Source organism: Daphnia pulicaria, chromosome 4 (assembly GCF_021234035.1).
Source record: "Daphnia pulicaria isolate SC F1-1A chromosome 4, SC_F0-13Bv2, whole genome shotgun sequence".
In the NCBI taxonomy this organism is placed as follows: Eukaryota; Metazoa; Arthropoda; class Branchiopoda; order Diplostraca; family Daphniidae; genus Daphnia; species Daphnia pulicaria.
The window spans coordinates 19,350,300-19,375,054 of record NC_060916.1 but is presented as its reverse complement, the minus strand read 5'-3'; the positions used below and the strand labels follow the sequence as shown (position 1 = coordinate 19,375,054).

Sequence of the window (24,755 nt, the reverse complement as noted above, 5' to 3'; positions counted from 1 at the left end):
AAATATTCGAATTAAAAAAAATAAAACAGATGTTCTTCAAGGATTTCGTTGGCATTCTCTTTCTTTTTTTAAAAAGTGGCCACGATGCCGTGACTCCTTGAAGAGTATTCATCATTGGCCTGTTGGCAGCGGAAATTCGTGCTTTCCTGGCACGTTGGAGCCAGTTCTTAATGGGGATACCTCAGAAAATAGCTGTTCCTGTGATGTTTTCGGACGTATTTAAATTTCCGTATTGGTGGCTCTTAAGATTCTTCAATGGTTTGGTGGTAATTTAAGACCTTTAAATAAAGTTTCAGAATTTTTTCAGTGGGGTTCGATTGGTGAATCCTGAAAAACACCCGAAATTTGCCCTTTAAATCGGCTAAAATGTTCCGTATAACTCGCTCATTATCTTCTTCTTGTCAAAGAAGGACCTTAAAAATAGAAAAAAACTATTAATTAAGTTGAATAAAATCATATAATGATAATTTACCAGCAAGTCTCTTTTTTCAGGTTGCCAAGTTTCTTTTCCTTCGTCGTATCTAGTTTCTCTTTCAAAACAACTCTCAGCCAGCCAAGTGTCCTTCTCTCCAAGAAATTAAAAGACATCAGTCCATTCCCCGTTTCATAACTCTGGTAATATGGAGATTTCAAATTGAAGGGGAAAAGAAAAAAAAATGACAACAGCCACTCCTTAAAGTGTATAGGACTATAGCTCCTATAGTCCTATACACTTTAAGGAGTGGCTGTTGTCACTTGCAAGAGATAGATCCCAGTTTGGAGAAACTATCAAAAAAAGCTTTTTTCTTCTCATTTTCGTCAAAAGACAACCGTCGGATGAAAAAGGGGGACAGCAACATGGCGACTGGAAGAAAAACTGGGTGGGATAGCAATGGAACATTCATGTAATCCAGCCCAATCTAAAGCGAGCATGATGGGCAAAACAGAGAGCCGCCCATATCCATCACGTCACACAAGCAACCAACAAACAAAACACATAAGAGGACCCACACACAGAAAGAGAGAAAAAAGTAGAGTAAAATTAGCAAGTCGAGAGAAGCAAAGTTAACAGCACAATCCAACTCGATTTGGGGCCAACGCATAACGAGGGAGTCTAACTCACGTCAATAAATAGCGAGTATATTGATCAAGCTGGAACTGTGCTGCTCCTGGGTATCACTGCCTGACTTTGCCGCAGTCTTCCACACAGCACAGCCCCACGCTTGAAAACTTTGGCACCGAAAAAATGCTGGCCGTTTCCAAGTTGTTACTGATTCTCTCGGCAACCGACATCCAAAAACCATTGTCCCGCCCATAGAGGAAAAAATTACATTCAAAAATTCTACATCACAAAAGTGACGTGATGAAGAATGAACATGACCTAGATTTTCTGGACGTGACACATAAATTCCGATTCCTGTAATGCGATACGCTTCTATTGGAAATTTACGAGCTCTGCTCCAAGACTCGCGCTGATAGCCTCCTTGACGTCAGTGATGCTAGTGACATTCTGGTGAGAGAAAATGGCCTCCATTTCACCCATCTCACTTGACCGTCTAACAAATTCAAAATTGAAAATCAAACAAATTCCACGCCTGCATAAAATGTTTCTTAAAATGACAAATCATCAGTATTAAATAATTTTAAGAACAGCAAATAGTTTGAAGGATATTGGGTTAGAAATAAAGCTAAGCCTAAAGCCTATAGTGAATGGGTTGGTAAGAAATTACAATTTCAAGTCGATAGCTACTTTAAAAAGTGTTAAAGGGATTATCGTGGGAAGGTCGTGCCCTTACCCGTTATGTCTACTATTTTGAAAAATTTTCGTTTAATTTTTCAGTGTATTTTCAAATGTAAATAAAACATTATCACTGCTAACCTTCAAACAAGTTGTACTTTTTTTATCAAGTATAACTTTTCATAGAATTGATTTTTTTATAAAGTTGAACTTTTCATGAACTGCAGAGTACACACAAAATCAATCACGACTGATTTTCACGTATCGTGTTACGATTTTTGCGATTCGATTCCAACGTCATTTCCCAAACCCAGACAATAAAATTACGGATGAGATGAGCAGAGACTGGCTCGGAGCAAAGGACTTACGAGTTGACGTCGGCGTATCCGATTCATTTCTGTTTTTCTTGAAAATGAATACCAAAACTGTGAAGATTAAATTAATTTAAGAAATAAATTTGAACATAATACCAGGAACAGCCGTTACATATACCAACATCAAAGAACGGGAGAAGCAATTTTGGGAGTGTTGTACACCATAAATTTCACACAAGTTGGCAGAATTCAGAATCCGGATATTGCAGTGAAGAATAAGTTAAAACAATGTAACGCAGTTTGTCCTTTGAGATCCATTTGTTCATTGTGAAACCGTCTATCCAGGAAACCTTTGGCTCTTCTGTTTGTCCATATCCTAATCTGTTGGTTATTGACTGAACTAGTCGTCCACAACGAGTCTAAATTGTTGGCACTATCGCCCTCGGAGATTGGCCTTCAGATTTTCTTTTGCTGGGGAAATTCCTGGCTTCTGAGTTTGACCAAATCTATACACCCTGTGCAGTGCTTGTCAGCTTTAAATATAGTGCGTAACACGAAGTCTCAAATGAAATAACTTGTGGTGGATAGAAGCCTAATTTTTTTAACTTCATAGCTTCAACCCTCGCCTACAAATCTTCCGCATTGTCAGTTTGTGATTCAAATGGAACTTGATCAATCGAATCGATTTGGACCGATGTGGACGATTTGGATCGATGTCAGCCATTTTTTATGGTGTTTTGGTTTTTTTCTCATTGTCTGTATTGCCTCAAGTTCTTATTTTTGAATACAATGTTTATTTGTGAATCATGATCAGTTTATTTTTACCTTATCTGCTTATTTTTTGTGAAGGTTTAGCGTTCTAAACCTTTATGGTTATATTTAAAACCTTTTTTTATCAGAGCTGTCATGGGTTTTCCATTTCCAATATTCCAATGTTCTGTCTTTTTTTAATATCAAGCCGTGTTATAAATTTATATTTTTGAAATATCTTGTATTCGAAAATCAAGGGAAATGTTAAATGGAAATAGTGCAATGCAGAAGAGTAATCATCATAATCAATCCCGCAACCACAACCTTGCCTCGATTGGATGCCTAAATTGGAATTTTCTTCACTCATACGTGCGTTTATTCCTCCCTTCTCACTCCTTCCCCAGTAAATAGCGAAATCAAATAGGACAAGGCGGATCTGATCCTCTTTCCCCACTTTTGCCGTCGCTATCATGGTTTCCCATCCTACTGCAAGTGGCAATCGACATGACACGCATTTTCCATCTGGACCCTTACATCATCACCCAAAATGAAGCCGCATTCCCTTCTACAGTCAGACAGGTTCCTGCTCTCCGCGTGGAGGTTATCCAGAGTAGATTCCAAAGTCAGAGAATTCATCGAACGTTATTGACCTTCTCATGGTCAGCAACCATCAAACCACAAATGTTGCCTACCAGTCTGCTTAGAAAAATTGGCTTGATTGGTGTGACAAGGTTGTATTGGTATTAAACTGAAGAGTTTGGGCACAGGTCTCCAAATCGCAACAGGTCAAAATATTTGTATCCTTCTATCTTGAACTGGTTTGTCGAGATGAACGGCTTCAGAGAGAATGGGTAGATGTATTCTGTTATATTGCAAAGATGATGAACTGGGACCGATGAAATCGTCTTCTCCGACATTCACAAGAGAATAGCTTGAAGCCAAATTGAATTTCATACCAACCAGAAGATAGATGGAGAATGCAATCATACCACTTGTCTCCACTACTATTTGCTTTGCTTTCTCCATGCTCAACTTTGAAATTAGCATCGCAGAATTGAAGTTTAGATGCAAAGCTAGTCACGTTGAATATGAAGTCCTCAGTCTTGCTGGCCAAAGAATGATACGGTGCATGGTTAGCATTCTTTGGAATTATTTGGAATTTACAGCATGCTTTAAAACTGCAGTTAGCACTCTGATCTTCGACTTGATTATGAGAGACGAAGACAGCATGAGCACCTGCCTTTCAAAAGAACGGAGATGTGCTGCATCCATGACGATGTCTTCACGAAAGTAGAAGTCTATGATGTAGTCCATGTTTTCATGTTTCATCTTCAGTCTAGATATTAACTTTGCAAAGAGTTCTCTCACATTGGTTTTGACCATCTTCACCAGCTGGTAGAACATGTCTGCACTACAGTTGAGTAAAGCAGCGCAGATGATCAATATCTTCAAGTTGAACTGTTGGACTTGACCAAACTTCTCTTTCTCCAAGAAGGTCAAAGAGAATAGGTCGCCTTAAGTTAGCCTTATCGATGGCTCTTGAGCCCATTGACGGTACCAACGTGAGTGAATATGTTGGTTGTAACTTGGTGGCACTCGAAGGCAGTTAAGCCTTTCGCTCCTCGCTATAATAAGCTGTGGGATCCAGACGCACTTCTTAAGCATTTTTATCTCTCTCGCCCCTAACTCAACCCTTGTTCTGTCTACTCTTTCCAAGACATTAGCTTTGTCTATCATTTCCCGTGTTTCTGAGTTGTGCTCAATTTCTTTCAGTTCAATTCATTTCTCCAAAACAGCTTTATATTTTTTCTTCCGTGGGATCCGGAAATCACAAAGGTCCGGTCAGTTACAATCATTTCTTATTCAACGGTTTCAGGGCCACTGCTGTTGTTTGAAAGCTTCCATTGCAGTAACCGCCGAATGGCATACTTCAGTGGACGATTCCTCTTTTCTTGTAGTGTGACGGCCACTTCACCCGACGTCGTCATCTACTGTGGAACTTTTAAACGGGAACACGACTTCTTAAACGGAGAAAACTCCCCGCCCACCCCAACAGTTTTGACCACTTTGTAATCGCATTTCTATTTCTGTATGGTTTGTTTTTAGCTACCATGAAAAGCAAGGCTTCAAGCGTGGATTTCCTTACAACCGTAAAATTGGCGGTGTATCCAATACACACTCCAATTATTTTTCAAAATCAAAATTTTGAGCGCGCCGATTATTGATTTTTTACGCGGAAGGTCCCTTATGCAGAAGTGCCCAATAGAGAAACCAACATACCTTCAGAGCTCAATGTGCTCAACGGAAACACACCTAACAAAATTCGAGGGAAGAGGTTTGGAGATGGGAAAAAACATAAAAAACGAAGATGATATCGCGATAAAATTTTTAAGTAGCGTACGTTGATACGCTGATATGGACGTTGATAACAAGAAGATTGACTTAAATTAGTTGCCATGCGCAATGGTTAATGTCGCCCAGAAAATTTTACGGTTGTAAGGTATTAACCTTTACGGTAACTTAGTATTAACTTCGATTAAATTGAGACGCCTGGCCATTGAATTTGACAATTGTTCTCAATACTGGGATAGTAATTGAAGCTAATGAATTTTACGGTAACTTAGTATTAACCTCGATTAAATTGAGACGCTTGGCCATTGAATTTGACAATTTTTCTCAATAATGGGGTAGTAATTGAAGCTAATGGATTTTGGAAAAAATATTGAAACAATAAATTCAGTCTGACTTATTAGCACTTTGTTTTTCTTTATTATATAAAATGTTCACTGAAGCTAAAAAAAAGTCGGAGAAGGCAACAAAAAATAGCCAACGAACGGAACTTGAATTAAAATCTGACATTCTTATTCCAGACGAAAAACTGCAGACCACTACCAAAACCTGTCTAGGCAGTGATCAGCCACTCTTGATTCCCGAAGATCAAGACAAATCAACAGACTAGGACAACTCGGATATCCGTTTTTAGTTGATGGTATTAAACACGCCGAAGTAAGTCAAGGAAGATAAGAAGATCTCAAAACCGAATCACAACAAGACAATTTCCCATTTCCGACCAAAACTGACAAAAAGAGAAAAAGGCAAATGATCGTTTGCCGATAGAGTGCTGATTTTGTGGAGTGGCTTCTAGGAAAGACACATCTTCAACAGACACGCGTCGTTTGGAGCATTTCGGAAATGGCTTTTCCGTTACAGGTGCCAGTTTCTCTATGCAAGCAGAAAAGGGTGAAGTACGTATCGTATCAAAAAATCCATCGTCCAATAGCCGAAGACTCTCAAGAATTCCGGCGGCTTTAGTTAATGGAGTAATGGTATCTGAATTACTCCTTAATTTTTTGCTGATCGATGTAGAGACTCTGCAAACGATTGCAAAGAATCTATTGATGACTCGGCAAACATGTCAGGGGTAATATTTGCCGGCTTCAAATTCTCCTTCATGGTGGACTTAACTTTGGCTGGTGGAGTAAGGATTTTTCGAAGGATGGGTGATTCCTTAAGGATTGGCGTCGACGCTTTTGGAGAATTCCGACATCCGATAAGTTGGCCGACAAATTATTTTCTATTGAATTCGGAATATCAAGAGGCCCAAGTGATGTCCTTAATTTCTCTAGTTCCAGCTGTAAAATCTTCCGAGCTTCAGATACCATCGCGTGAGCGTCGACGTCGGTTTCACCCAGTTTCTTAGCTTCTTCCGTTTCCTTGGCGCTTTTAAAAGGGCAGGCGTTCTTCAAGATGACTTCGATGTTTTCGGGGGATGCTGTAGCCACTGCAGATACATTCGTTAGGCCAGCATCATAAAGTAATATTGCGGTATGAGACAGCATGGATGGCAACCGCATCAAATCGCAAAGTTCAAGTTGGACACCAACAGCAGCGTTCCAGCCGAGTCAGTGGCAAAAAATGGTCACCATACCTAAAAAAAATTATTACATTTTTAATTTTTGTTTGATAAATAGGATTGAATAAACATACCAGCAAAAGTAGCCGTTTGTTGCTGCAAAGACTGTATCGTTCCTTTGTTCATTTTGTAGGTTCGAGCCACGTTGGCTAGACGGACTTCATTCATTGATTCATGGAGTGCAAGGGCCGTATAGAATCGTCGGTGGATGGCCATTTGCCTAGACTGTCGAAGAGCCGTTGTAGTGACGGTGCCTTTCATAGCTCGAATCAGAAACCGTTCTTCAACTCCTACCGGTTCTCCAACACGTTTTTGGCTTTCATTTAATTCTTCCCATAGTGTCAGATAATGCCCATAAGCCAGTCAATTTGCGTCATCTGGTCTGACACATATGTCGGAGTAATCTAAGCACAATAAAAAGTTAAACTTAGAGAAAAGAAAATTTTAATTATTGGGGAAAAACCCTGAAAGACGAGATGAAGATCTAGTATCATGATCTGGAGTCAATCGACATAGACTCCGATGAGCTGGAACTCCACCCTTCTTAGGCCGAACAACTAATCTCAGACGCCAATCGCATAATTTTCGGTAAGATTTTTTTCTGTTTCGTGTTAACTTAGAAGTCAAGTCATTCTATTGTTTTTCTGTGTCTAGCCTAGTCTAGTCTTATCTGGACACGGCGCGATTTCTTTCTGTTCGCTTTGTTGATTTCTTTGTTAATTTGGGCCTTGCCCGCAGTTTCACCGGCTGAAGAAGTATTCAGATGGGTAAAAATAAACGATTTTGCATACAAAAAACACGTGTATTCTATATAAATTTCTCTAAATGGTAGTACAGCGGAGACAGGCTAACATGACAGGCAGAGGGAGAGTCGCTGTGCCAGTCACACCGTCTCTTAGAGGAGGAAGACGATCCTCAACAGACGAAGTGTCTGAAAGATTGAGAATTAAATTACTGCAAGCCAGTAGGGCCGAGCTACCACAAAGCTCGAGCTCAGAGTCTAGCGAAACTTCTAGCTCAAGTGCAAGTCCGTCAAGCCGGCCAAACTCACCAGGTGAGGCGGCGGGTGTAACGATGGTACCGCCAGAACAGAACGCGCAAGACTTAGCGTCTCCGGACTTACCAACACTAAACCTGGACGGTATTACAGCGGATTTATCCCAGCCTATGATGGATAGGGTAAAGCAAAAAGTCATAATGTGTAATCAGAGGATAGCAAACTTAACGGAGCACATTAACAACACCAACCCCCAGGTAAGTGAGATGAATGCCATACTAAGGAAACAGTCCCAGTCAATCACAATGTTGACAGGCGCTATGCCGGCCATACAGGAAGGTGTAGCGAACCTTAGAACTACCATACACGAAAAAACGAACGATTTCGCCTCAAAACTGAGAGCAACAGAGGAAATCATTGCAAGAACATTGGCTACGTTAAGGAGAGAATCCAACACAGCCCAAGATGTTACAGCAACTGAACAAAGGGAATCGATCAGACAGATTACTGCTCGAATAGTATAGCTTTTTAGAGCCCCAAATCCGGACATCAGGAATCAGCTCCAACGTTTATAGGTTTCGTTTAATGATGGTAAGGCCAGAGAGATCGAGGAAAGCCCATTACTTGATTCTCCTCAGTGTCAGTGGTCTCTGTTCTATGAATGCGTCCCCACAACAGTGTTGCACGATTGAATGTTTGATTTTAAAAGAAATCGCGCAACACTGTTGTAAGTACTCTATTCATACGGAAAAGGGTGTGTCATAAAACTTTTTTTATACACTTGAATTTTAAAGTAAAATTATTAAATAATTCACGGGACACGAGGAAGGGCTATGTAAAATTCTGATATAAAATAAAATAAAATAAAAACATTTTGTGAATCAGATAGCCTATACCAGAAAATACGTGTGGGTGAAGCACGTAAACAGTAGGGAAACGGGAAAATGACTGATCACCCCCTGGCGGACGACCTGCCCTTACCGGAAAACAGGAGTATTACTTCAAGAGAAGTATGGGGCTATTTTCATTTGGGAACATTCAACATACAATTCAACATAGAATTCAACTTATTAAATTGCTTTTGTTAGCGTTGTACCCCCTTTAGGATCCATTTTAAAATAAACAAAAACAAAAAATTGTTGATAGCTATTTTTAAAAGCAAAGAACAATTACAGTATTTACCCAAAGTTTGGGAACGCGCCAGAGAACCTCATGCAAAAAGGCCATTTTCGCAACGTTCCCAAAAATTGAATTTTTGACAGAGGACAAAAAAAATTTGTAGCTTTGACTCCCTGATTTTTTTCAGATTTTGGTAATAAATAAGGGCTGGACAATTGTAAATGGATGTAAAATTTTTGAAACACACCGAGGAACCTTATCGCAATTCGACAACTTTGCCAATTTTTAAGTAGGAGAATAATTAAATTGCAACAACGTGAACAGTTTAAGAATAAAGAGCTTCGTTATCCCTATAAAATGAGATTATTTTAAATTTTTACATTAACATTAAAAATATGGTTAATTTTGAAATAAATTCACATGATGCTGATTTAACAAACGATCCGACACTCAAAGATACCGATTTTGAGGGTTTTTGATTTTGCGGAAATCTTCGCCAGAGGGGAAAATGATTAAGAACTTCATTCGGACCCCTTCAGCTCATTGTAGTGACGAGCGTGAGGCTTATGGCCATAGCAGCCTTCAGGTAAGCGCATCAGCTACGGATGTTCACTTACGTTGGTTCGTGTCGATTCAAGAGTTACCAATTATTTAAGCGGTGGACGTTAATAATGTAAGTGTCCATACCTGATTTTTTTTTAATGGGAAAAATATTGAAAACGAATTTAGAGAAGGCGAGATGGGATCCGAATTTTTTTTTGTCGCTCCAATCAAGCCAATTTGTCCAAACGGTTTGGTAGGCAGCAATTGTGGTTTGATGGTTGCATGGCCATTCTTTAAACCTGGACGGTACACAGCACTCTAGCGGTCAGATTTCCAGCAAGGGTAGCAAATATCCATTCAAGCATGATCTGACCGCTAGAGGTGCTGTGTACCGGCTGGGTTTAACGAAGGGGATGGGGTGTAAAAAGTTACACTAAGGGGATATAGCTCTACCGCCGGCCTAGAAGTTAAGTAGGCCATGAATTATCTTTGGATCATGGACTACTTTATATAAGGACGGGACTCTTCGCCTATCTCGCCGTGTTAAAGCGAGTCGGGTGCGCTATTTTCATGAAAAAATTAATAAAAATATCAAAAATATTCAGTTTTTTTCGCTGATTATAACTATGTAGATAAATCTAAGTAAAATTAACTAATCAATAAGATATTGTAATTTTACTTTCAGCAGTAAGGGTAAAAGTGGGAAACACCGGTGCCCTCTAGCAATAAAGCACCCTAAGCTCTTGCCAATATAACCTAGAAGGTAAAGGAGAGTTAGGCAGCTATGTCAGAGGAATAGAGATGAGAGAGTGGTCTCTCTTCCACACAATGGGTATCTGCTTGTAAACTTACAAGAGCTTATGAGGTTTGGTTCCTAGATGGCATCGGTGTTTCCCACTATTCAAATTTTCAGTAAAGAAAATTTAAATATCTCCATAAAGATAAATTTTAGGGATAAGAACATTAGGTAATTAAATGATTATTTTTTAATTCTGATTCCGATTCGCCCGAAAAAAATTTTACACGGCCGACATAGGAAATGCCGAAGAGTCCCGTCCTTATATGAAGTAGTCCATGAATGAACGCAGTGGCACCCAAAACGCCATCTGTCGAACAGTTGGTTTATATTGACGATTGACTCCTAGGTGGCGTTTGCTGCTCGCCGATTGAAAAATCTTTCAGATTTATTTTCGAAAAAGAATTATCTTTGGATTCGTCATCGTTGTCAAACACAGCTGTGATTCACATTCACTGTACTAAAGATAAACGGAAAGTCGACCTAATTTTGTATGCTGCAGAGAAATGACTTCGAAGTATTCAAGTTTTCGTTAATATTTTTAACTCAAGGTATTCTTCATTTCCAGTGGTGAAAGTGGGGACAGTGCTGTAAAGGTATATGTCAAGGAAGAGCGACTCACGGTTGAAGAGGATATGCTGCACGAGTTTAAAGGTCACCGCAATTTTTCTAAGGATGATATACCTCAAGCAGCTATCATCAACAAGACACAGAGACCCATATCAAGGTTTGATTGCTGTTGGCATTGAACTTGTGTTTCTTGTCATTATCTCTTTTCTTATTACAGGAATCTTTGTGGTTTTCTCAACACTGGTGCTGGGGGAGTGGTCTATTGTGGTGTGACTGATAACGGAGAAGTCCAGGGCATCCATCTTACAAACTACCAGAAAGACCATGTATTGCTTTCTGTCCAAGATCTTTTCTCTAGATTTGAACCTCCTGTTGATTCCAGCATGTACACAGTCCATTTTGTTCCTGTTGTGACTGAAAATGATCATGTTCCAGACATCCCATCTTTTCCTGTAGATCCTGAGCAACGCAATACTCCACACATCTTGAGGACTTCCAAATATTGCTGGTGATAAATAATAGAAAACACTATAGCCCACATTGCCTACAAACATTTCACCCTAAAACCTATCATTATTTATGCATAGGTGTGACAAGGATGCCTCAGCTCAGCATGACTTTGTAACCTTAATTTCTCCTTATTGCTTGTTTGACTGGAGTTTATACTGAAAATCAATTTTTATTTCAGGGTATGATTTCTCAACTATACGTCATTGAAATCGAAGTTTTCCCCTGGAATCCAAAGTCCCCTTTGTCTGTGACGTCTGTAACTCCTATTCACCCCCTTTTTTGCAACGAAGAAGGACTCCACTTTGTTCGCCGACTTGGTGGTTTGCATCGAGTAATTTATTTTTCTCACTAATACTTTTCGTTTCAATGTTTAATCAATTTTACTTGCTTTACAGCCAACATTAGCGGAAGTGATCCAGCTGGCCGAAGTAGATACTGCCCGATATCACACTATGAATAAAAAATGACGCAGTTGTATTTTGATGACGCAATCCTCAGTAACGATATGAAATATCCGAGATATCTTGTTTCACGTAAACTGTCTCTTTTGTTTGGATTTATTTCTCTTTTTTTCTTCCCAGTTCATGTCTCCTCATTCACGCATTGAAATGCAAATGTTTCTTTTTGTCAGGTATTTAGGGTGTGGCATAAAAATACTCTATTCTTGGCTCCAGTTTTCTATCTCAGACCCGCTGAATGTAAACGTTTACTAAGAAGTGCCTGTAATTACATGTAAATAATTGGCTTTTCTTCAAATGGAATACAATTCCCTGTGCTCAGTTTAACCATCTCGGTTTCAGTGAATCCATTTGTATAATAACGCGCTGTTCATCTCAAAAGATTTCCATCGCATTGAAGTCTACTAGAGGAGAAGAATTGGCGCGTTCTAAAGTTGGAGCGGGGGCCTCAATTTCAAATTTCTCACAAAGCGTTTATGAAAGTACCGAAACGAGATTGTGAGTGAAACAATAGGCGTTAAAGAAAAGACGCATCCAGTGCGTGTGGTGTGCGGAAGAATGATAAACCACGTGCCCGACGTCGAGATCAATGACAAAGATTGTAGAGATGTTGTTGTATGTATATATCCGTTAAAAGTGTTTTTCAGTTTTTCCCCTGGAGATCAAACAAGTTGTGAAATTTGATATCAGGAGAACCGCGTGCATACGCCGTTCCCGGGAAAAAATCATCCGTGATCTTGATGCCATAGAGACCGGTTCAGAGTTACACCCTGTGTGTGTGTGTTAAAGCGTAAGACTCTTAAATTGTTTGCCGTGTGATCTCTAGAAAGACTTGTTGGCTCACGATAGAATTTTTCAAACGTTGTTATTGTTCATTCACGATAGAGTATATATACTCCCAAGTTTTATCTCTCACATTTTTTCAAATGATTCCAATCATTTTATTTGATGATGGGTCTTTGCCGTTAGTCACGGCGGGAATGATTGGCACTTTGCTCACCTTATCCGACGCTAAACAAAACATCCGACGTGTCCACTGAAAATATTGCAAGATAACAAAAAGGAGAAACGTGGCTCGTTAGTGAAAATATATCGGAGTTATATAGAGTCCGACTCTTTTATTTTAATGGAGTCTACAAACAACCGGAATTGTTCTAATAATGTTAAGTGTGGAACACGTGGCTTTCTCTGCGACTGGTAGCGTCGCCCTCCAATTTAATTAAAAGGGACGTTATACATGTCCCTCATGTATAGTACACGGGATAGATATTTTATTCCGCGTTTGTTTTTTCCCGTGTATTCCAAGTATTTCATGTTTGAACCGTTAAGTACGCCATCGTTGTGCAAACAGCATCAGCTGTAGAGCAGCTCCGGTCCAAGTTTTTCTTCACCTCCCTACCTTGTTCAGTTAGCGCTTAATGAATCCGAATCCGACGCTCGCGACGACCTCATTAAAAATACCCTCCACCCATGACCCATCCATCCATCCACCCAACTCGACGATGAGGAGGAGGTAGGAGAAGAAGGAGGAGGACGTGTATGTATATTATGTACATGTACGATGGCGGTGGTGGTAGCTAGTAGTAGTAGTAGTAGTAGTAGTAGTAGTAGTAGTACCTCATTTTCTGTTCGTCTCACTTGTTTGATGTTCCCATTCTCACCGTGTGCGCCACCGCCGTGATTGTGGAACCCAATGAATCACCGGTTGAAGCCTCAACATGTTGAACGTGCGTGCAGAAAATCTCGGGAGCGATAGGGAATAAAAACAAAAACAAAACTTTACTTTTGAGAGTGTGGGGGTCGGGGGGTGGTGGTCGATCGATCGGTGGGGGCGCGGCGGCCCCATCGGCTAGTTGAGAAATCTCCCAAACATTTTTATGACGGTGGCCAAAAAAAATCGATTTCAAATGGATGAATGCTTCCAGCGGGAGGGGGGCCAGGGACGAGAGCAGAGAGGGCTCTCTATATAAAATATCGATCCGAATAGTTTCGTTCCAGCATCGCCACCGATGGGGCGACGCCGGTTGCGTGTTTTTCTTTTATTTTTCCATCTTTTTTTATTTTATTATTTTCTCCCTTTTTTTCTTATTGCGTTCGATAAAGTATTTGAGTTATAAAACGGATCGGGACGAGCGAAGTTTTCACTTTGGGATTCCGCGCATCTCTCGACAATGAATAATTCATTAATCATCGAGTCGCCTTTTTAATTTGTTGCTGTTTTTGCGGGTTGTGGGGGAGAAAAGATAAAAAAAGATGGAGAGTGGTATGCTAGATATTTGCCCTGTCGTTTATTTGTTGTTGTTGTTGTTGTTGTTGTTGTTGATGAAGGGGTTGTGTACACACAAAAGACACGACATGGAGGTATCTGGCCCAGATTGACATGGATATTCTCCCCCCTTTTGGCCAGCCGCAGAGAACCCCGCAAACCTCACATCATCATCGGGAAACACAAATCAGCGCTCACACACATTTGCATCGACATTGAGAGTCGCGGGGAGAGCGAGCGCGTGCCGAACTGGAAATTTATTACAGAGTGCTGCTGGGTATAAAGAGGTCGAAAACTATATGTACGTATATTATGGTACTCTATGGGATACGGTTGCGTAGTCATGTCATATCGTATATCTATCCTACACACACATCAATTACGAGGGTGCTGTTGCCAGGGCTCTCGCTAGACCAACTGCGTGTGACACAACCGGTCGAAAAGCTGACGGATCCTCAGCACCAACTTTCTCCTCTCTTGATATCATACGAGAGAGAGAGAGAGAGATCTTTTATTTCTAGATATACTCTCGCATATGTATAAAAGCGGCACTGGCGCACAATCGGTCAGCACAGCCCAAAGAAGACTTTCGGCTGCTGCTGCGGCGGCGGCAGTTAACTTGTGAATTTCACTTTCTTGGCAACGCTTCCATTTCCGTTATCCGCACATTTTCTGATGATTCTTCTACTCTACAATTACAACGAAAGATATAATAGCCTAAAATATCGAGGAGGCGATGTCATTTTCTCGTCGAATCGAAATGTCGACCTGTTTGCAGACTCTGGGATTCAAAGTTCTCCGTGTTGTGTGTCATCAAAAGTCTGTCTCTCGCTCACATAGCCAAGTAACCAATTAGACGGACCCTCCCCCCCATGGTAATTGCCGTTGGCTTTTGATGTTTCCGCCCTCTGCTCTCCGGCGGATTGTTGCCATCCACCTACGTATAGCGGTATAGAACTCTAGTGCACTAAAGATGACAATGCGAGTAGTAGTACGTACGTACACATAAATCTAACAGTGGCAACGACATTGCGTGTGTCTCGATTGGTTGTGATCGATCCTGGCCGCCTTATGATGGATGTCGTTTGATATAGGTCGTATATGTTTCAAATACAGCTGCTGCAAGTTATTCGCTTCTGGGAAAAACTTGTGCGGAACCCCTCCGAAAGTTCCCCCCTTTCTTTTTTCTCTCTTCTCCTTGGGCCCTTTTTTTTCTTCTTCTTCCCAATGTCGTCAACTTTGCGCATATCGTGGAAAGAGATCAGACAAGTTTCTCGGCATTCTCCCATGAAAATCTGGTTAGGAGAGGTTAGAAGCCATTTTTCATGATCAGCTTTAGACTCTCTGAAAACTCTGAAGTGGTTTTTGGAGTTTCTTAACGATTCAACGAACATGCAGATCTTTTCTGTATCATTTTTCTTTCAGGTTTGCCTCCCGCTGGCCCTTTTCCGACTATATCATCACATAGAGGCTATATACAGAGTGTGGGCCTGCTGGAACACAGCGGAGGAAATAAATGGAGAAAAAATCCATTTGGAGCCTATCATGGATTTCTCACTGTGTCTTCATCATTCATTCGTGATAATCTGCCGATAAAATAAGAAGAAAGGATCCGGGGTAAGTTGCGTCCTGAAGTTGCAGCAGCAGGGCCTTTAAGGCCCCAAATGCTTTTTTGCCTAGCAGGCTATATAGTTATAGAGCTTCGGCTGTGCTGAAGGAGGGATCTAGGCCCTGGCTGACAGATTGAGACTCTCGTCATGTGAAACGACGAGGCCGTTCGGTGCAGCAGAGAAGAATCAGCCGCTATACACAAGAAGAGTTAGACTGGCGGATCTTTTTAAGTTGATTTAAATTGACAATTCGCCTGCCCTCAAAATTGAATTTCCCCCCTTCTATTTGATTCTATTTGGGGGATCAGGGTCGAGGTATGTATGTTCTACCATCACTACCCCTCATGTACTACGTACATAATAGAATCTACTAACCCGATCCGTCGAAACTGGAGCGGTGTATCAGGAGAGTCGACGAGACCGTTGAACGCATCCTCGTGCGGAGAGACATTTCCAATCCAATTTGACTGATCTTTGCCTTTACACAAAGTTTTGACTGGGCCTGCCTTATTTCCTCAAGAGTTTTTATATGCCATTTTACCTCGTCTTTTTGTGTGTGTGTGTGTGTGTGTACAACCCAAACTGCCCGCGTCCGTATGCATTATACGCCGGCCATGAATAAAAGAGAATTCAAATAGGCTTATTCGAGATATATAAGAGAATACAATAGACAGGCTGTAGCCCATATATTTCGCTATAGATAGCCTCAGCAAACGACACGATATATACATAAGTACACAGCATATACAATAATACACGGAATAGAAATAAAAGCACTTTCCCCTCCAATTTTGTTTTTCCTTCTTTTCCCTTCAACCCCCCCGTTTTGTGTACAGTATTATTATACTATATACAGAAAAAAGTAGAATGCAGTCGGTAGATTATTAGTGTTGTGTTCTTTCAGAGTCGGCAGATTGCGCTCGGGCGAGTGAAGACTGAAACACGTGCACTTGGCGTTATTTTCTCTGTCTGCTTCTCTGTGTGTGTTGGTTGCTCTGTTATTGGGACAACACTTGTACGTGCACTGCGACGCAGCACTTTTCTCTCTCTCTCTCTCTAGCTCCCGTCCCGATCTCAATATATATATATGTGTGTGTACAGTCTATACATCCAGGAATATATAGGAGGAGGAGGCCAGCTCGGATATAGGACGAGGTTGGAGCCTTTGTTTGCACGTCCTTCTCCGTGTCAAGTGGACGCATTTTGCTATGACAGTTCAGCACTTTCCACGTTTTCTTCTTTGTTTGCCAGCAGCCAGCCAAGAGTATTGGCCTTTTCGCTCTGGCAGGATCGTCAGATGTTGACGACTCTTTATTTCTTCGGGCTCGTCGGCCCGTTGCCGCCCGTTGCCATACGGACGGCCGGCGTGGGGGGCGATCCAATCCGCGCTATTAGATATTTACAGTACATTTCATATATTGTATATTACACGCAGTATTGATAGATGCATTTATATATTGGGAGAAATTTGAGATCTGGCCGAGTAAAGCTCTCGGTCACGTCCGCTTTTCCGTCCCACCTTTTCGTCCCATCGAATTATTGATGGATTTCTACCTGCAGTTGTATCGATGGAAACGGTCGATCGCACTCATCGAATTCTGCCCATTCCAATAAAAGTCTACATATTATAGAATCATTGCGTTTGATGAGAATAGTCGAAAAAAGGCTCAGCCGTTTCATTTCGGAAATAAGAAATGAGGTGATGTGCAGTCTCAGCACCGCGACAGCAGACTGTTAACAATTCGGAAGATGACGGTGAATAGATTCTCATATTATATCCCCCTCTCATTTTCCTTCTTCTTCTTTCACAGGGGGGAGGGGGGGCTATTTACGTATGTAAGCTCCGACATAAAAGAGAGCCTGATCTCGTTTCCTCCTTGTTATGGGGAGACACCCCATCTGCCACCGTCGAGTTCAGTCGCCTTTATGTATCGCAGACGTATATATACACGCCATCAGCCTTTTTTCTTCTTCTTCCTTATTATTCTCTTTACAGCAGAGGAGACGACGGCACAGATAGAAAGGAGCTGCGCTGCCAATGGCAATTATATAGACGGAGGTGGTGGTGAGTGGAGGAGAACGCGACTCGGCTGGAATTGCCGAGCATCAAAGACTCGAACCCGTCACGCATTGTCGCCTCAGCCATCATCGATATGTTAACCGATTGACAGCAGCATTTCAACCAGATGATTCATGCATAATAGTCAATAATAGGAGGAGGGCGGTCGTCTAAATTAAAGATCGGCGCTTGATTTGCACGAATTCACCATCTCTTCTTCTTCGATTGATTTGAAATGTTATATACGCAGCAGCACCCGTCGGCCTGCTGGATTTTATTTTGTTGGCGCAGGAAACCTGATAGGGGAGAGATCGGTCGGCTTCACTTTTCGTTATCGTCTTTCCACCAAATAAGGTTCACTGTGGATCTATTTTAAAGATTTATTTCAAAGGCATCGGAGCGGACCCGGGTCCAGTCTATAATATACATGGCCGAGCGCTCACATCGGGGAAATCTTGATATGCATGTAAAAAGTCTTTGATGTCTCGTTTATTTCTCTCCGCTCTGACCGCGCCCTCCTTTTTTTCTCTTTTTTTCTTTTTTTGAGTATCGGGTTGATTCGAATGCGATTTGGGACTCGATTCGTGATGGACTGACCCCTTCCCCCCTCCCTTTTTTTGGGGTTGTTGTCACCTCGTGAATGACGTCACTACGGGCAGGTCGCATAAAAATCCAGTGCGCACTTGGCGCGATGGATATGTCGTTGCGGAAGAACATTCTCATTGATAGTCTGGGTCCATTTGAGGGAAAAGATCGTTCTCCTCAGCTGCTACTGGCTTATGTGTATGGCATGGCACGTCGACACACGCAGCACACACGCACAGTATAGAAATTGTAGATCCCCCCGTTCGTTCCGCGCGCCCAGCGATGGATATCAAATACCCACCGTGATATACACACGCACCGGTGTATTATTGATCCTTGCACTTGACTCTTTTGTGGGTGAAGGAGTACTTTTCGCCCATTGTTTGTGTGCGCCTAAAGTCATCCGACTGATGGGCGCCGTTATCTTCTTCTCGGCCAAATTCTAATGGAATTAGCTAGATAATATTCGAGGTTATGAAATGATGACAGGTTACGCATTTCCCTATTTAATTTCCGGCTGGTTCTTTGCCCATTTCCGGGTGATTAAAAATTTTCATTAGAAATCCATTTCAGCTTCATCGTTATAATGTGTCCCCCCCCCCCTCCTTCTTCTGTTTCTACAGAGGAACAGTTAAGTCTAACAACCGAAACACTTTGATGAAGAGGAAGCCACCTCGCCATCGGATGAGCACCACTCTAGAAAATGATTGTATTTCTTTTTTTCTCTTCTCTCTTCTTTTCTCTCTCTCTCTCGTCGTTTTTCTTCCGTTTAACAACAGTTTAACAAAGTCTTTCAATTAATTGAAATATACCAGGAAAATTGTTCTTTTTTTTCTGTTGAATTTATTTAAAAAAATAAAAAAAAAGGTCCGTGTGCTAGTCATCGTCCAACAAAACGGACGATGAACACGACTTTTTCTTTTTGTCTCTCGTCATCTTTCGACACGCATCATCCATACGCTTCCTTGCAATGAAAGTCAGCATGATTCGGTCGAATTGCATGAATATATTACACACACTTTGAGAGCTCTACTCTCTCCACATTTTTTCCCCAAAAATAAAAAGAGTAAATAAAAGAAAAAAAAAAGGAAAAAAAAAAAATTAGGAATGGTGGGCGGTGTTCCCAAACGAGCCTGCTGAGCTCATGAGGTCATCCAGGAAGTTTAAACATATCCCGCCTTTAATTGTCGGTGTATATACTACGCACGTCATTTTTTATCTGGGAGGAAGATATTTTGGAACTAGTGCGTATTACCAGCAACTTCCCCACAATAACGACCAAAAAATGATCATCGGGTCAGCAGGATATTAAGCTTTTTTTTATTATCATAAAACCCGATCTATCGATCGTCACGATCGATAGTCACGATCTATCGATCGTGGCCTTGTGTACACTTTTATATAGAAGGGATCATATATATGTGTTGTACAGTGTATATATGGAGGCCGGAAATCCACCGCGTGTGTCCCTCTACTGTTATGGATCGTGTGTGTGTGTGTGTGTTTGTGCGTTGCGAACAAACAGAAAACTCGATCTGTTTCAATGTTTTTTCTAGTTGATGGCTACTTGAGAATGGGAACAGTTGGTGGTACGCAGGCCTAATAGAAGGTCGGGTTGATGATTTTTGCCCTCTCTTTCATCATCATCAACAGAGCGGAACCGAAAAATGCGCCGATGATATTTTTTTAATGAAAATCAAAATGAAATTCCTCTCTCTGTTTATCTAATGTGATCAAATATGAATAGAATTTCTCCAGCGATCCTTGGGGCCAGCTAGAATAATGAAGCACATACGACCCCGAAAAATATGATCAAAACCCCCCTTTCAGTGCTGGCTGTTTGATGGATGAGCAGGTGGAAAAGATTTCTCCTCCATTTTAACCAGCGGGATCGGTATTTAATGTTCCGGGGAAATAGTATAGCGGCGCCTCCCCGACACTATTTAAAAAGCTGCTGCGCACACACGACCTTCATCTACAGCAGACTCTCTTTTTATTTTATGTGTTGCTGCTGCTGCTGCAGCAAGCAGCTCCCCGCGGCTGGAGGCCATTCAAATGGTTTTCACATCACATTGGGACGCCAAAGGAGAGAGAGAAAGGAAAAGAAAAAACCAAACGAGACAGAGAGCCAAAAAATTCTAATTATAAACTTTTCGACAAAAAAATATAGAAAAGGAGCGCTGCTGGAGGACGAGCTGCTGTTCGGAATTGAACCAGCAACTTGACACCTCCTCACGACTCTGGCACATCCACTTTGGATTGTGTTGTCATCGATTCCAACTTTTATTTAAAATTTTAAAATAAGCCAAGTGGGGACTTGAAGTCTTTGTTGTGTCCTATCGCTAAACGCCAGTTGCTCTCAATATCTGATCGAAGCTCAGACTAAAATAAGAGGATCGTAATAATAATGCATTCCCGTCGACTGCCAAAGATAACACGGAGTGAGTGAGTGAGGGCCGTCTCTAGTTTCACGCTGTTCCGCCGTAACCAAAAACAAAACTTATCGCGTTTTTCTTTCAAGTTTCCCTTGTGCTCCTGTCGACTCGATCGACCCATCGATCGATACCTACACGTGGAGGGGGCCACTAACAAAAACACGACCCATAAATCATAGCCTTTTATATATTCTCTTTTAATTTGATAATAAATAGAGAGCCGCCGTGTTCTCAAGCGCTATCTTAATAATAGGATTGTCTCGCCTGGATTACCAATACTAGAATTATAGTATATCGACGAAGAACTACAATAGCAATCTGCCAGTCACGATCAATTCCCGGTCATGCGAGGATGATTTGGAAACGTGTTAGCGAAAATTTCGACAGGTAATTGAAATTCTTTTTTGGCTGGTTATATCCAATTGAAATGCTAATTTATTCGCAGTTCGCAGGCTCTGCGTACCCAACAACAAACTGCCCTGTGAAATCGATACCATAACGAAATGCTCCAGGCTGCTGCGCTGCTGATGCGCCTCGGCGAAACCAGACGGAAGCAGTTATATGTATAATACGGCCGGGTCTGGAAATCGCTTGCTGGCCGACGTCGCCGTCGATTCCCCCAGCCCCACATGACACACCCTCTCAAACGATTGTGTGTAAGAATAGATAAATCAACAACAACCCCAGCACTCTTTTCATACTTTTTCCCCCTTATAGAGCTCACAGTTGTCACACTCTTTGCAATGAGCGCGCACGTTCCTCCTCCTCGGCTGGTTCTATTCATTCCCTTCCGACTGGATGTTCTTAACTCGAATCTGACATTTTTTTTCTCTCTTCTTCTTCTTCCCCCCCGTTATATTCTGGTCTTTCTCTTCTCTCCCTCCCTCCGACATATACACAACAGTTGACGGATGAGCAAAGTTATCGACGTCGACATTCCAGCTTACCTATGCAGAAATTTCTTTTCTTTCATGTCTGGCCTTCGGCAAATGCGTCGCTTCTAATTTGAAGAATATCCGAAAGGTGTACACAACCAGCACACCCAGCACACACAAGGACACCTCAGCAGCAGCAGAAGTGCAATAAAAATTTAGCGACGCTCCTAACTCAAAATGTGAGCCACAACTGACGTCGACACTGATGAGATCAACGTGCGTACAACGCGATGGACAGACAAATGGCTTCTCGACATGCGTGTTAAAATACACATATAAGTCCCGCACGAATCGATATACGGTGACGACTTAATCCTCTCACGCATTAGCAGGTCGTTCAACATTCTTCGATACTTAACGTGCTGCTGGGGTTCTTCCTGGATGGGCATATTGTGACACATTGGGATGAAAGAGAAAGGGACATATAACCTTTATATAAGCGCGTCAACGCCATGGCAACGTAAACTGTTTCAGTAGGCGGTGCACACGTAAACAGATATAGATACGCCGCGCGAGTAACACAAGTTTTGTTTTTTTTCGCCGTATTTTCGGCTTTCTCTTTCGCGTCCGGAACAAATGAGTTCAGCTGGAACGTCGTCGTAGTATACGTAGTAGAGTTCCCCTATGGCACGTGTTCCAAATTGAGACGCTCTCTCTCCTCGTCCTCCTCCCCTTTTTTTGGGTTGTTGTTGTACTACACATGAAGAGCGTTTCATTGTCTCGGCAAAAAGACAACAAGAAAAATCAAAAGAACTCGATTTCCGCAAGGGGTTTGATTAGGGTTTCGTGAGTGAACCAGAAAAGGAGAAATAAAGAGAAAGGCCGACCCCGTTGCGGGTTATATTCCAGCACAGCATTCATCGATCAATAAGTCTTTAAACATAGGGACACTAAAAATCGGTTAACTATCGTCAATAGCCCTGGTCGTATAAATATTCCGTCTTGAGAAAAGGTCTTGTCCAAAAGTTCCATACCTTTTGAGATGGGCTGGCTTGTTGGAGGTCCGGATGATGGATCGTTCCTCTATAGAGGACGGAGTCTGGGCGGCTGACGAGACGGAATTCTCCTCTGCCGTGATGTCGCTCAACGCAACGGAGGGAGCGGAAGCGTCCCCAAAAGAGTGGAGGGTGGTGCTGGATGGGAGCAGAAGAGGTTCGTTGGCCTCAACCTCAACGGAAGAGGACGTCGTATCCATCGTTCCGCCGAGATTTCCTACATCTGCTTCGTCATTCTCCTCAGTCGAAATGATGTTGTTGGTAGAGTTGTTGCTGTTGTCGTTGGGACAGAAAGGCGAAAGCACGACAACGGGATCCGGTTCGTCTGGGCTGCTGCTGGGCATCACGTGTAACCGGTCATCCAATGTTGCCAAAAACTGTACGGTGGCCACCAAGTCTTCCGGCTCCCAGCACTCATCGTAAGTCTCTCCGGATGGATCTTCCCGATGGCCTTCCACTGTGCCTAAATTGAAACTCTCGGCAGCACAACCGCCGTTGAGAATCACGCCGCTACTCATTCGACACTCGGACGACGCCGGGGACTACACCAGTCACGGGGAAATAAATAAAAACAACAACAGAGCTAATAAAAAAGAAACAACGCAGTTGCTGTTGTTGTTGTTTGTATGATGACGTCACTATCAGCTGATCCGGTTCTCCGGTATCCACGAAACTACAAACACGAAAATTCTTCCCTCCTCCCCCTAGTGGGTTCTCCGCACTCCGGAATCAATGTTTTTCCTTTTACGTTGTAGGAGAAGGGGGGTCGACAAACGCTGTACACTCACACACACACACACACACACTCGCGGTACCGGATCGATAACGAGAATACAATTCACATCACCCGAACCAGTTCGTGTCAATCTTCAGTCCATCTTCATCCATGAAAAAGATGACGAAGATTAGAGGAAGCAATTGATGGTGAAATGGCCGGATGGTGTCAATTCCGGACTTTGTAGAAGTGAGGGAAATTTTTTTTTCTTTTCGAAAAAAAAACCTAGTAATTCATTAAGAAGAATTTTATGTTAGCAACGTTACTCTTTTACCAAAAGGGGCCCAGCTGCACTCAGCTGTGTCAATAATAATTTAGAAAAAAGAAAAAGATAAAAGACACGAAAAAGGAGCGCCATCACCAAAAAATGTCCATTTAAAAAGTATCACCACTGCAATGAAACTGGATATGGTACACTTATATAGTTTCAACAGACGTGCGGTCTATTGTGAATGTGCGTGTGTCATCCAACGCGTGCAGCTGCGCAAATGACAATCGTGAGAGTATAAATACATCTACTCATTTTCGTTCGCTTCTTCTGGCGTCGCTCTCTCTCTCTTCCATTTTTTACCTGTGATTCACGCCGGCGTCGGTTGATCCTATCACATTACGAATACCACACAGCGGCTATACATTTACCAGCGATATACGCAGCTAAAAGGCTTTGTCAGCTGGAATGTCTTTTGTTTTCTACGATGTATCAACTTGGAAATATGTGGAAATGAATTTCGTTACCTCCTCCTGGGTGATTTTTCCTTAAGGTGAAAAACACTGGCACTCTTTGAACTATTGGGTCGTGCAAACCGTCGAGTCACGAAAGTCAGCTGTCGCTGAAAATGTGTGTGTTGGCGTTTTGTTGTTGTTGATGTTCCAAATGCTTTTCTCCTTTTGACTTGAAACTGCGGTGGTGGGAGCGCACAGGAGTGAACCTTTTGCACAGACCAATGCCGGTCGGCGTGTGTGCGTTCGAGGTCTCGGCTCTTCACGAGAGATGACGACGGAGCTACACCCTCCATCAAGGCAACCTCGTAGAACCCTCTTGTTGCAGCAGCAGCAGTTTGTTGTGTGTGTGCTGCTACCCAACTTTACTCATTATTACTGATGCTGGAGGGATCCAATCAAACCAGTTGCGTGACTCTTGTTTACCGCGAATTCATCTTCACTGCCCTTGATTGCAATCATCAAAATGTTGGATCCATCAGCATTTGAAAGAGAATCAAATTATAGGCTGCGCGGTGATTTACTGCAGATTCCACGGCTTTGCCTAATGTCATAGGTTGGATCGATTTTTTGTGAGCTGTCGATTATTGTGGGAAGTGAAGGAGGAGGCCTTGTTGTTTCATTGAACGATCACGCGCTCCGCCATGCGCTTGACTCTCGGCTTTTTGTGGGATCCCCATTTTGGCTC

At 42.1% G+C, this 24,755-nt stretch overlaps 2 protein-coding genes across 4 annotated transcripts; one reads left to right on the top strand and one right to left on the bottom strand.

Moving 5' to 3' along the window:
• Positions 1-7,395: 7,395 nt before the first annotated feature.
• LOC124338517 lies at positions 7,396-24,520 on the bottom strand. 2 transcript variants are annotated; one of them, XM_046792605.1, is made up of 3 exons: positions 24,083-24,461; positions 22,552-23,572; positions 7,396-7,859 (listed from the first exon to the last, which is right to left on the bottom strand). In XM_046792605.1, exons 2-3 carry the CDS (start codon positions 23,088-23,090, stop codon positions 7,850-7,852), a joined length of 549 nt encoding a protein of 182 aa, XP_046648561.1. In that variant the 5' UTR covers positions 23,091-23,572; positions 24,083-24,461; the 3' UTR covers positions 7,396-7,849. The 2 variants fall into 2 exon arrangements, with proteins under 2 accessions (XP_046648561.1, XP_046648560.1); XM_046792604.1 differs by lacking the exon at positions 7,396-7,859 and adding an exon at positions 15,045-16,951 and having other exon boundaries at positions 24,083-24,520.
• LOC124338516 (protein tofu-2-like) lies at positions 10,496-12,014 on the top strand. Of its 2 annotated transcripts, XM_046792602.1 has the most exons (6): positions 10,559-10,666; positions 10,718-10,876; positions 10,937-11,227; positions 11,307-11,340; positions 11,408-11,560; positions 11,625-12,014. In XM_046792602.1, exons 1-6 carry the CDS (start codon positions 10,656-10,658, stop codon positions 11,694-11,696), a joined length of 720 nt encoding a protein of 239 aa, XP_046648558.1. In that variant the 5' UTR covers positions 10,559-10,655; the 3' UTR covers positions 11,697-12,014. The 2 variants fall into 2 exon arrangements, with proteins under 2 accessions (XP_046648559.1, XP_046648558.1); XM_046792603.1 differs by lacking the exon at positions 11,307-11,340 and having other exon boundaries at positions 10,496-10,666; positions 10,937-11,045.
• Positions 24,521-24,755: the final 235 nt, after the last annotated feature.

Bases quoted from the DNA above. Each gene is read 5' to 3' on its own strand.
- LOC124338517 (XM_046792604.1), bottom strand. From the start codon at position 23,090: ATGAGTAGCGGCGTGATTCTCAACGGCGGTTGTGCTGCCGAGAGTTTC. The intron at 16,952-22,551 runs GTATGGAACTTT...AATATCTAATAG, and splicing joins AAGCCAGCCCATCTCAAAAG to CGCGGATTGGATCGCCCCCC.
- LOC124338516 (XM_046792602.1), top strand. The intron at 11,228-11,306 runs GTGATAAATAAT...ATTTATGCATAG, and splicing joins AGGACTTCCAAATATTGCTG to GTGTGACAAGGATGCCTCAG. The intron at 11,561-11,624 runs GTAATTTATTTT...CTTGCTTTACAG, and splicing joins GACTTGGTGGTTTGCATCGA to CCAACATTAGCGGAAGTGAT.